General features: G+C 41.7%; 2 protein-coding genes across 3 annotated transcripts in view; both read right to left on the reverse strand.

The window, feature by feature from the left end:
* The window catches only part of LOC123961427 (zona pellucida sperm-binding protein 3-like), a gene marked incomplete in the record, with an annotated part of 791,580 nt that overhangs the window by 281,081 nt on the left and 496,611 nt on the right, over positions 1-13,888 (reverse strand).
* The window catches only part of wwox (WW domain containing oxidoreductase), a 138,522-nt gene that overhangs the window by 69,866 nt on the left and 54,768 nt on the right, over positions 1-13,888 (reverse strand). The window contains exon 9 of one of the 2 annotated variants that reach the window (XM_046036838.1): positions 9,229-9,313. The exons of the other annotated variant lie outside the window; for it this stretch is intronic. Coding sequence (XP_045892794.1) covers positions 9,290-9,313 — 24 coding nt within the window. The 3' untranslated portion in view covers positions 9,229-9,289. Of the gene's footprint in view, positions 1-9,228; positions 9,314-13,888 lie in introns of those variants that run through there. 2 annotated transcript variants of the gene reach the window in all.

The following is a 13,888-nucleotide window of genomic DNA, read 5'->3' on the forward strand; positions in this document are numbered from 1 at the left end:
AAAAATCTTATTAGTGAGGTCCTGTAAGCTTTTATTATAATGAAAATATCTTGGATTTTTAAAACTGATGGGACAAATTACACCTAATGCTGCCTAATATTACCCAATATTTTGACGATTAAAAATCTTATTAGTGAGGTCCTGTAAGCTTTTATTATAATGAAAATATCTTGGATTTTTAAAACTGATGGGACAAATTACACCTAATGCTGCCTAATATTACCCAATATTTTGACGATTAAAAATCTTATTAGTGAGGTCCTGTAAGCTTTTATTATAATGAAAATATCTTGGATTTTTAAAACTGATGGGACAAATTACACCTAATGCTGCCTAATATTACCCAATATTTTGACGATTAAAAATCTTATTAGTGAGGTCCTGTAAGCTTTTATTATAATGAAAATATCTTGGATTTTTAAAACTGATGGGACAAATTACACCTAATGCTGCCTAATATTACCCAATATTTTGACGATTAAAAATCTTATTAGTGAGGTCCTGTAAGCTTTTATTATAATGAAAATATCTTGGATTTTTAAAACTGATGGGACAAATTACACCTAATGCTGCCTAATATTACCCAATATTTTGACGATTAAAAATCTTATTAGTGAGGTCCTGTAAGCTTTTATTATAATGAAAATATCTTGGATTTTTAAAACTGATGGGACAAATTACACCTAATGCTGCCTAATATTACCCAATATTTTGACGATTAAAAATCTTATTAGTGAGGTCCTGTAAGCTTTTATTATAATGAAAATATCTTGGATTTTTAAAACTGATGGGACAAATTACACCTAATGCTGCCTAATATTACCCAATATTTTGACGATTAAAAAACTGTAATAGTGAGGTCCTGTAAGCTTTTATTATAATGAAAACATCTTGGATTTTTAAAACTGATGGGACAAATTACACCTAATGCTGCCTAATATCACCCAATATTTTGATGATTAAAAAACTGTAATAGTGGGGTGCATTTAGCTCAGTTGGTAAAGCGCGCACCCCATATACAAGGCTCAGTCCTTACCGCAGCGGCCTGGGTTCGAATCCATCTTTAGGCCCTTTGCTGCTTGTCGCCCCCTATCTCTCTCCCTCTTTCCTCAGTCTATCCACTGCTCTCTCAACTATCAAAAAGAGGCACAAAATAACCAAAAAAACATACTGTAATGGTATCATTTCATGGATTTTTCTTGGAATATGACTCCCACCAAAACTTATGAACAAACAGATGTGTGCTGGTATTTTTCTAAAAAGCAGATACTAACATCAAAATTCAACTCACGTGTAGAATTTACCTAAATTCAAGGCATAATACAGATTTCAGATTCACATTATTAGCTAACGAGGCAATGAGAAAAAACACTTGTACTATGTTTTGGAACCTGATTGGAAATGAATAGTCTATTCTGTAAGTTGGGCTGTAGGTTGGTATATGAACCCATTATAGTAACTAAAATCAGGTCATATTATACCAGCTGTACCAAGCCTCAGACAGACAACATCTTTAAGCCTTTTGCTCTCACCCACACAGTATTCCTGCTGTATAGCACAGCAGTCTACCTTCACCATCTCTGCCTTCTCTTTCTGTCTTTCTGGGAAGCTCCACGCCGAGAATAGAGCTCAGAGCTCTATGGTTTACATAAACCACAATACGTTCTCAGCTCGGAGGGGGGAAGAAAGACACAAGCATCTGTTTTTGTTTGCATTTTATTCCAAAACATAAAATTGAATCAATCTTTTAATACTCTGGATTGTATAAACATGGGAGAGAACTGCTTGAATAAATATCAAGAATGAAAATGGATTTCTCGTCGACGACTATTATCTATGAGGTTTATTTATGAATACCACGGCTGGTGCCAAAATAGGCAAGACATAAAAATACAGAGATAATGTGTTTAGCCTTTTTCATCTTCTTCTTTTTTTTTTTTAAGTGAAAGAATAAATATTAGGATTTACATCACATTTACATTTTTATCAAAATCAAGTTGGGTGCCACTAACCCTGTGTGCGCCATTTTCATTTGTGGTTGCCAGGACAACTGTGAAAATAACAAGAGCAACACGACACTGACATCTTTAACAGGAAAATCATTAAAAGCAACATGAGGGGCCAGATGATGCTGTCTGTGCCACAGCCAGTCTGTGACTGATAAACACCACAATGGATCCGCAAATAGACTAATAGCTCTTTCACTGCTCCCACCACAATGCACTCAGTCAGGACTGTTAGCGGGTGTTTTTGTAAAAATGATAGATAAAATCCTCTCAATCTCAGAGACCCGTAATAGTGATGTGTAATATCAGACACAGTGTGAGATGCAAACGTACACACACAAACACAGGACACACACACCTAAACATATTCCACTGCCATCTATCGCTGGCCACACAACACCCACAGACGCTTAACTACTTCTCATACACATATATATTCATAAGGTATTATGCAGAATAACAGTTTTATGGATTTTAAATGGCATTCATTTACGAACACTGAGGCTAGTCATCACGTGGAAGGGCTATTTTATCCCCCCTTACTGTAGATCAGTCTTCCTGGGTGAGATTCAGAGGGAGGCCCAGGACATTAGGGAAGTTGGATCTGTCTTCAGCCACTGATTAAACACTGAGCCGAGGTGAAGGAATAGAAAGGGATCGCATCAATTGGGACTGATGCACAAATGCATAATGGAACCATCGCATGAATGTTGTGCCTCCATTAATACCTTTTGACTGTGAGGATTCCAGATAACACAAAGACTTTTCCGTCCATATTTCTTAACTCAGATTTTTACGAGCAGCGCCCGGGTTATTACCGTGCACCGCACAGAGTGAAACAAACTTCCACACAACCGCACTGAGAACCACAGCAGATCCTCCGTAGCCAGGGAGATGATTTTCTATAGTCTGTGCACGCTCCAGTGTGTGTGTATGTATGTGTGTGACAGGTTTATAGGAGTCATTTATCCTGCTCAGCGGGCTAGTGTAGTGCGGAATGGTGGCCTGAGTGCCAGGCGTAGCTTATTGTTGTGTAGCCTTTATGGGCTACATTAAGTATAGCTGAGTGAGAGGGAAACATACAGTACAATACCCTGAGCTCACACATGTCATACACACAGAGATTAACTACCTCCCTGGGCTCAGGGCAGGCCTACATCCTCTCAGCACAAGACCCTGGCACGCTCCCTCCAACTGCGGACATGGTTGAAGGTGTGTGAGAATGTATGTAGGCAGTAGGCAGTGAAACTAATTACAAAAGGTCAAGGAAAAGTTCAATTAGCATTGGAAGACATGACCCAAGGATGACGCCTTGACACAAATCTCACACATCATTCTTATTAATACTTGGTCTGCTTAAGATTACGGAGGCTGATTTTGCTCTAAGATAGATGAGGCAGTGTTTTAGCGAGAAGCACCACAATCCAGATGGCAAGAGACCAGAGCAGGTCATTAAAAAGCCTCTGTTCCCACTCCTCTGATCAATCTGAACAATAAAAGCAACACAGATTACACGTCACCACTGGACTGCTCAAAATATATGCGCACACCCACAAACAAAACTACACATGTGTGCACTTGTTCTCAGACACACTGGCACAGACAAGCGGGTCCAACAGTCAGGCGATTTGAAAAGCAGTTTTATTCTCTCACTTACCCACTTATAACACCCCCCCCCCCCCCCCCCCCCCCCCCCCCCCCCCCCCATGTCTGCTTTTTTGAAAGCTTCATAAGCGTCGCCTCTTCAACTGTGTTCCACAGTGTAAAAATAGAGGCCATTATATTGCCTAATGCCTACCTGCCAGCCCTCTATGCTCCCTCCTGTACACGAAGGCTTTTACATGATGAGGTGGCTGACATGTTCCACACACACCATCCATTACCATATGTACACTGGATGAGACTCAGCCTGCGCAACTTATACTAATGCATGTTTGGTATGCCCTGTGGGGGTGGGAGACATAAGCGTGCATGTGCGTACGCTCACACACACACATACATACATAACTAGCTTGAACAACGAGATGCGCAAACTCTCTCCCATACAAATATAACGGCAGCACTGTGATATGCCACTTGTACTAACAGGAGGATGCTTTTAAAGTAAATAAAAACATTATAGCTGGCTTTCTGGATGATGCTAGGTCCTGCTTCAGAGAAGCTCGCTCTATGTGCGCGTGTGTGTTTTGTGTGTGTGTGTCTGCCTGTGATGAGAAGAGGGGCGCAATCCTCTGCGCTGGGGCAGCGGTTCCTCTCTAATTGCCCCTCTAGGTGCCTGTGTGCTGGAGAGCTGAACTGAGGGTAAACACAGATCTAGAGATGATTAATAGCCAGAGGTCAAGGCAGAGCACAAACAGGCAGAGAGGCTGAGACCTCACTCCATCCTACCTCGGCCATCCAAATCTACACAAAAACACACACATACACATAACACACACACACTGCAAGCCAGGAAAGTCAATTTTTTTCGACAGCAGATCACTACATGTGTTCGCACTCGAACATAAAAACCCAAAAAGATCTATCCATCCCAGATTCCACTCAGCTGAGCAGACAAGACGCTGGAGATAAATGAAGAAGTAGACTGAGAAGGTCAGTCAGGGGTGAGGGTTAAAGGTAAAGTTGAAGGGTCAAGGGGAAGGGTGAGGGTCACGGTGTCGGTCCACAGCAGACATCCTTAACACGCCATGATCAATACATGACCAGGAAACCGTGAGCTCCTGTTTCTCCTGCATCCCTATGCAGCTGTAGGTGGTCTTCCAAAGAGTTTACAGTGTAGCGGAGAGAGACGCACAACCTGCTTCTATTACCTGCCCACTTTGTCTTCTCTGTCCCCTGACAAACACACACACACACACACACACACAGTTCCCTACAGTACATCCCATGCACACATTTCTATCTCTCTCACTAATCTGCACACACACACACACACACACACACACACACACACACACACACACACACACACATCCCCAGCTGAATGGAGTCAGGTTGAGCGGCCCTTCATTTTTCATGCAAACGGTAATTTAGTGAGACTGCCTATTGATTGAGCGCCGCTTGTCTCCCAAACAATGCCACTTCAATCAGCGGCCCGTGGGGGGAGGCGGGAGGGGGAGAGGGAGGAGATGGAGGAGAGAAGGGAGGGGGACAGGGGGAGGGCTGCCGATAGCTGCAGTGACTGATTTAAGAGATGGATAAAAAGCAGATACGTCCCCCGCCCCTGTACTGATTAATGACAGTGGCCAGAGCAGCCCTGGACTATGCATCATGATTTAACCACCAGCCCCTCATCTAAAGATTAGCGTGCATGCACACACACACACACACACACACACACACACACACAGTAAAAGCACCCACACACACAATGTGTACTGTACCACACAGAGAGACGAGACACGGAAGGTGTGAAGGGAAAAAAGGGAAGTGAAGCCGTGAGAAAGACAAGTGAAAGTGGTGGCAGAAATGTGCTTTTCAAAAACTGAACTCACTGACAGTCATAAGACATACCGGAGACAAATGAGGCGATGGATATGTCCAGTAGAGTAAAATAACATCACAAACTCTGGGAGTGAGTTTGTCTTTACATACTAATGTAGTTTTCTTGCCAGTCATGGGGCTAATTGCGTGCACTGTTGGCTGGACATGGTAGAGGGTTCAGGGAGAAGAGTTCAGGTGTATGCTGCTGATGTAAGAGGTGTGTTACAAAAGCTGCAGGGGTGTCTCACACTAGTCGAAATCTAGCTATTAAAGCAGTGAAAACAAGGCTAAAAGGGTAGGGCTGCAACTGGCAATAATTCTGATTATCGATAAATTTGACAATTACTCTCTTAATTAAATGGCCGGATCTAGAACAGGGTCACATCTTCAAGGGTCTCGTTTTTGATAACCTAATGTAAGTTTAAATCAAAAGCAAAACAAACAAAATGGAGGAGAAGAAGATAGTAACTCTGTATTTACTTTTAAAAAATTGCTGTAAATAGGTAAAGTTTTGAGTAAAATAGAGAAAAGGTGTCTGATTTGTTGGGGGCAGTAGGTGTGCTATGAAAAGAGCACTTTCTCTCTGGTCCATACACTGTATCATTGCATACAATAAAGCCACAAGCAATGTGGCAACTATACTTTTCCATCACAATACTGCCAAAACCCCGAAAGTAAGGTAGACGTGCAAAGTAGGAAAATCACTGAGAAAAAGAAATCATGATGAGCTTCAACACAACACGTCTGACTCTAAAATTACTATTCAGTCTTTGCAGCTACAGTCCAATCAACCTCAGCGTTCCTTGTCCAGCCCATCATTGCTAGTTTAATACAACCTGGACAAACCAGACAGTGTCTAATGTCACAGTTTATGCTCAAGTTCAGAGCAGAAACTGAGAGCGCAATGTAAAGTTGTGCAAAGGAAAACACTGACTCTGGTCCATTAGTTGTGTTGGAAGCAGAGGAGGAGTATTGGAGCCCCTCCCTGCGGCTGCTAAAATATTCATCAGACTCCCCGAGAGCGTGTCTGCTAATAGTTATACATGGAGCAGGAGAAAGAAGTGGGAAGGAGGAGGAGAGGAGAGGGGTGGGAGCGAGGCAAGAGGAGGAGAAATTGGGGAGATGAGCGATGCTCCCTGTGTGCATGTCAGCTAATAGTCAAACATGAAGCGCTAGGAGGGAGGGGGAAAAAAAACAGGGAAAGAAAGAGAGGGAAGTGAGGAGAGGGGTTGTTTAAATAGTCTGTGGCTAAAATCACAGGGGATGGACCATGTAAAACAGCAAAAGTGAGGAAGAGAGAGAGACAGAAGGAGGAACGGAGAGAAAGATTGAGAGGGAGTAATCACTCCTTTTCCTCTTCCCCTGCCATCACTCGCCCCTCTGAGCTGCATTCCAGATTGATTAAAAGCCCCTCTTGTAATTGTCAGATCTTGCAGGAACCATCTCTGTGTTTGAGTGTAGGGGGGGGGGGTCATCTGTATGAGCAGGGTAGAAAAAAACCCAATTTCAATCACGTCAAGCAGTGTAACAGTAGTCACTTCAATAGCCACCAGTCGCTACCACATCAATCAGAACTAAGAAATATTGTTGATGTTGTTTTGCCTTTACAAACACCAGCCCAGGTACCCACTAAAGGAAAAGAAAACATACATGTGCATAAACACACACACACACACACACACACACACACACACATTTCTCCAGTCATTAAAATGAGAAACGGCCGATGGTGTAGAAGCTGTTGAAATACCATTAAGAAATGGAGACAAATGTAGTGGATCCCAGCCTGCAACAGCAACCTTACTACAGTAAATCAGACAGTGACGAATATTACCAAGCTGCATGCATATGTACACACACATACACACACGGGCAAAACACACACACACACACACACACACACACTCATCCGCACACAAACTGTGCAAACAATCAAACGAGGCACCTTCCAAAAAAAGCTCCTTTGGTGGATTAATGAGTAATTATCCTAATTAAATGTTTCCTGATCATCCGTCATGATATATGGATGATTATTATGTTCAGAGATGATTAAATGATAGTATAACAGAGAAGTCTGATATCATTTCAAAGAATTAATGAGTGAACCATGTGGAAATAAGGCACAAATGAAAGATTGAATTAACTTTGATTTAATCAATTCAATACTAATTGTGAGCTGCAGTAATAGATTTTTTTTTTTTTGGGGGGGGGGGGGGGGGGGGGGGGGCATTTAATGACAGGTGGAGATGCATGCTGAGTTCAGGTTTTATTTTTCAAGAACGCTCATGTAAGAAATGCAAAAGGGAAAAGGAAAAACACTGTACAAACACATTTTGTGCCATACAAAAGTCAGTACATCTTTACACAGTTCATTTTGACATTCCACTAAAAATAAATCCCAAGCTGACTGGCCTACTGTTTGTAGTGTTAGATATATGCCAATATGTACTTGTTATATGTACAGCGCTCACATGAGTGTTTATAAGCTCTTATCCAGAGAACCACCTTCAATCAAGATTGGGTGACGCCAAAAATGTTGTTCTCAAGGCTATAAAAAACTTTTATTCCTTTGATCTTTTGAAGACATATCTGCTCTTAAGACCAGTTGATTGTGTTACATTGCCTAATGTAAACCAATAAATGAGCCTAACCTCGCAAGCGGGGTCGATGCTTATTTAAAAGCTCATTGATTAACAGTTGTGATTATTGATCATGCCATGTGGCCCAGACAGGATTGACGGATCTGATGGGTCAGGGTCCAGATTCACAAAGACAGACAGACAGACAGACAGACAGACAGACAGGAGAGGGAGAGGGATGAGAGAGGGTGGACAGGCAGAGAATCTGATAGACACACTCTCCTCTTCTCAATCATGTACTAACTTGAATAGATTACTTGGAGTATCAACTTATTATCTGCACAGTACTTGAACCTCTTCAATATTTTTGCCCTAACCCCTATCTCCCGCTCCACCGCCTGATTCACTTCTCCATACAGTTCACGGTGCAGAGCGGAGTGGTTGCATGTGAAGGAGATAGTAAGCAGTAATATTCAATTATTGTATGCACGGCGTCCCCGTCCCGCCCTAAATTGATTTCTTACAGAACGGGAGGCATCGCTCAGCACTGACACACAGCCATGTTTCCCCCATCTACCACATCCCACGCAAATTACTCCTCCATCTGCTCTCCCTCACCGCATAGCGCCTCTCCTCCCTTCTTTCCTCTCCTCTCTTCAACTCTCTTCTCCTTTCCTCTCGTCTGTCATCATCTCCTCTCCTCTCCCGTCAGACTGCACAGCTATCGGTGGTTGGCACAGGCCCCGGCTCCCATGCAGTACGTTTAATCTGTCTTTAATCTCTTTGCATTGTAATGGGAAATGGTTTTGTGTTTTACTATTTGATTGAAGCCGTGAGCCCCCCCCACACACACACATACACCATGGGACTCTGTGTTTAGGAGTGGGAGGTGTTTTCAATTTTGCCCTTGCTCAAATTGTCTTTTATCAAAGAATTCATATCAGTAATGTGATTCTACATATTAACCAGGCTGTTTGTAAGTGGCCTAATAGGAGAAAGGCAAAGAGTAGAGGGACAAAGATAGAGCTACAGAGAAAAATTTAAACGGGCTTCCACTCAGGGAATAAAAAAAAAATTGCAATGAATTAAAAGGCCGCTGAAACATTTTTCATTGTAATATTCTGAAGCACAAAAAGGTTGAACGCTGCTCATCTGCCTGTTGTCACGTGGAGCTGGCACACAGTGGTTGTGAAAGTTTTCTCCCGTCAGGTTATGCCATCATCATAAAGACCTTAACAACTGTACCTTAATAAAGCCACACAGAGAGAGAGTAGGTCTAATCAATATTTCATATAGCTGGGATTATTGTTTGTTCAGACTCAACACAGATTCAAAACATCTAGGCTCGATACTCATGTAAAGCTACAATTGATTTGTTCATAAAAGCTGTGAAATTTTTAATGTTGGTGTCACATTTACAATTTCTTTCCCCCAGCATCACAATTTTTTATTCACAGTCACATTGTCACTTGTACAAAAACAGGCCTGTGGATAACACTGAAGGGCATTTACAGCCTCTGATGGTTGAAATCTACACAAAAAATTCAAACTTATAATATAAACACATGCACACGCATGCACAAGCACATACACAGGCACACACACTGCCTCCTCCCTCTTATTCTAATTAAAGGGACCTCTCTGCCCTGGGTGTGTGTGTGATATTGACACTTAGCTCCGTACTATAAACTTTATTGGCAAGCCCTGCTTGATTACAGCACTAAACTAGAATAACAAGGAATATGGGAGGAGGGGACGTGGATTATATACTAAACAGACATTAGTGGGCTCTATTCAAATATCTGGTGCATTTTAACAGCGACCCCCGAAAGGCCTCTGTCTCTAAAGAAAGCCTCTGAGTGGAAGCCTGCAGTGAGATGAGGCTGAAATATACTGTGCACAAATAAAAAATGACATGGGTGAAATACAGTAAAAGGTAGAAAAATAGAAAGAGAGGGGAAAAGAGATATATATCGGAGGATGGAGGAAGGGAAAGAGGGATAGATTTCCCGTCATTAATGATCTATGGAAAATCCTCTGTCTGTTTTCAGATATACTGTTAATGGCTGCTCGCTGCCATTAAAATCGTTGCCGTCCTGAACTCAGCTATTCACATATTGGCTGCTGCTTCATCTAATATTCATCTACCGGAGGTCAATGGCAGTGGTGGCATGCTTAATATGTATACACAAATTGAGGGTGGAGAATAAGAGTTTTAAATGAGAATAGAGAGGAGATTCAACAAATATACACAAATATTTATAAATAATCCATCCTAACACATTTTGAAAGGTCTCTATGGAGAGAGATGTGAGTTGTATGATTGTATGAAGCAAAAACAAATGAATAGGCATGCATAGAGGAAAAAAGAAAGAGAGAGTTTGTCTCTCCTCAGCACTTGAACAGCTCTGATGAAAAAGGCATCATTTTAAAAAAGAACAGATTCAGCAATTATTTCCTCAACAATTGTGTCTCAAACAATACAGGCAAAGACTTTGCAAAGCCCTCTACATCCTGGACATTAAATTACCAGCCCAAGTGCTAAATCAATTAGGCTAAACCAGCAGGTGAAGCAGAGGGTGGTATGTTGTTGTTGATGTACTTTGTGTTAAAAGTTTAACATGGAATCAAGACGATTTACTACTACTACTACTACTACTACTACTACTACTAAGCTCCTTGACATTAGCAATCTTCAGTGAGAGGTGCACTGTGCATCAAGCCTACCTAAATGACCCAAGGCCTCCTGCAGAGGTCACTAGTTATTAAATGTATCCTGCTTAAAAAGTTTAACTGAATGAAAAAAGATTAGAAAGTATGCGAGGGAAATTTGCCAGTTCCAATATAAATGCACAATTTTAATTCCACATATTCAGAAAAGCCTATGATAACAGAGTTGTGACTCAAGAGCAAGTGAACCGCAGCTGTCTGTCCCACAGCTTCAACGTTCAACCGGATGGCTCTCTCTGCTCAGTCAGTTGAACTACAATGACCCCTACTGGCCTAAAATGGTACTGGATTAGTGCGCTCCTCAGACAAAGAGCTTGTACTTCACTGTGAACTTGTGGCTTTGCAACAGCTCTATATCTTCAACACAAAAATCAGGAGGAGAAATGATAGAAATTGTTGTTTTCTTTTCCTTGTTGTAATATAAACTGTATTTTCTCTTCCAAACTCTCAAAAAAAAGCTCAGCCCAGTTGTTTTTGTTGTTTTGAGTTTCTTTCATTCACTTCCGTCTTAACACTCCAATTTCCCCTCTCTCTCACTCTCTCGAGGCCTTGGCACCCTTGGCAGGGCCTATCCCGCTGAGTATGTTGGCAGGGCTCTGTCTCTGATTCACCCACAGCGTGCCCTCTGGCTTAACAGGCTGGCACAAGGACATGGAGCAGAGTTGAGAGAGCAGGGCAGGAACCACAGAGCTACAGACTGATAGAGCCATATATTACGGACAGAAAGCTATCACAGAATAGGTGAGCGGTATGAGTTAAGTTATTTGAGGCGCAGACGACGGTTTTTGGCCTGCAGTTCCTGTGGGCAAGGCAGAAAATGTGACACTGGAGCGGCAGGCACTACTCTGTGGGTTTGCACGTGTGTCTGGAGGAGAACATTAGAGTGAGACACACATGCGGCCTCACCTTGAAGAACCACTGACCCCACACACCTTTATTGCATCTCCAATTAGAGGAGAGGGAGGGAGGAAGGGAGAGATACAGAGAGGGAGAGACAGAAAGAGAGAAAGAAAGAGGGGGAGAGAGATGTATTTCATAAATGTAGTTCCATAAAGAGCACTGACCCAAATGGCATTCAGTAATTCTTCCCTGTGCCAGAGGAGGTGGGATAATCAGAAACTTCATCAAGCTCACTCCTTCCTTCTCTCCTTCCCTGCGTCTGCAACACCTCCTACTGTCCCACCCTCTGCTGGAACCTCTTAAACAAAAATCGCGTGTAATATCTGCATAACGTATACAGTGCATCCGGAACACGCATCAAAGAACATCCCTCCATTCCCACTTCGTCGCTTCATTTTAATTAAACAAGTTTCCTCCACTCAGAGTCTCGCCATCTCTCATCTCTTTGATCTGTTCCCATCCGACTCACAGTAAAAGAAACAGTCCATCTCCACTCTGAGAAAGTTGTAAGAGTTTGATACTGAAGATTCCCAAGCAGCAGTGCTACAGCATTGATTTAACGTACACAAAAAGGCATCAGAGTACTTACACTTTTTTCTTTAACTGAAAACATAAAAAAAACTGTTTCTTTGTCAAACACTAAACTACTGTATAACTACAAACCCTTATGGTGCATATGGGTCTACTGATAAAAGCAGGACAAATTCCTTTTTGAAACTGTTCTATAAATTCAAATCTGTCTTCATGACAATGTCGGCAGTATATATTAAATCTGTCACTGCTGTGTTGAGATGGATATGGGAGGGCAGAAATCTGAAAGAAAATAATACAATTAAAGTGTGTCTCAAGCACCAAGTCTCCATCGATCCTTTCGCTCTCTTTTCCGATACACTATAGACTTAACATGGACTTATTCTTTCTTAAGCACAACTGGGGCCGCTCCCTTCCCCCAGGGTGCAACACTCACACAATGCTTCAAAAGAACATTTTGTTTATATGTTCAATACCAGAAACATCAATAAAATTAAACAATCATTAATTTGCTATCCAATACAAATTTAATGCAGAGCCACGGAGTAGCCAGCTTATATCCAATGAGGACATCTATCCCCAATCACTCAGCAATGTACTCCATACTGCACATACAGCGCGCGCACACATACACATACACATCAATGGGATTGTCCCTAAAACAGCAATTCCTCACAGACTGACTCAATACTGTAGAGAGGGGGGAAAGATGGAAAATAAGGAGGATGGGAGTGGCAGGAGCGGGGGACGTATTATTTCTTAAGCACAACTGTCAAGGTGAGAGTCTTGACATTGTATAGTCAGGCAGAGCCAACAGAGACGCAATTACTTGTTCTAGTCTAGTGTATACATGTGGAAAGTATGCTTTGGTCATTCAGGAGTATGGGGCCAGTGGAGGACTAAGTATGCAGACTATTTAAGCAAATGTAGCAGTACTGCAATATAAAAATACTAAATTTTTTTAATGTTTGCAGGCTAAGGTAAAGCTACTTTTAATGGGACGTGCACCAGTTTTACACATCAAAGTCTGGGAAATATATGTAATGTATACAGGTCTTGGGAAATACTGGTATATTTGGAAAAAGTTGTATAAAGCCTCTTGTAGCTTCAGAGCAAGCTACGCAAAGTCTGAGAAAGGCTGAAGACTACAAATTAGAAAATGAAAAAAATCTGATGGTGTGGAGTTATGAAGACAGGAGTTTACCAGCCCTCTGTACACCTCTCCTCACTGTATGCTTGAGGCTAGCAGCTCGGGGCTACATTACCTACTACTAGCATAACACAGGAATCACAAAACAAATTGTCTGCAGTCATGTTGCAGTGTGGGTGATCAAGGCGCCAGGTTCTGACAAGGAAGAACATTGCGCGTCATTAAACGTTTCATATACATGGTTCTGCTTCATCAAGTTTAATAATTAATTTTTTTGTTGTCCATCATGAGTTTGACACTGTTTTAGGAGTGCAATGCTTAATGGGTGGATTACTATTTTAACCACTTCATATACTGTTAGGCGGTTTAATTTATAACAAACCATCATTATCAAAGATTTTGTATGTAAAATCTTCAATCTTCCTAGCTGTCAGATAAAAGTGGAGTAAAAAGTACAGTATTTCACTGTGAAATGTAATATTAAGCAGCATGAAATGAAAATACTCAAG

The sequence above is a fragment of the Micropterus dolomieu genome, linkage group LG22, assembly GCF_021292245.1.
Source record: "Micropterus dolomieu isolate WLL.071019.BEF.003 ecotype Adirondacks linkage group LG22, ASM2129224v1, whole genome shotgun sequence".
NCBI lineage: Eukaryota > Metazoa > Chordata > Actinopteri > Centrarchiformes > Centrarchidae > Micropterus > Micropterus dolomieu.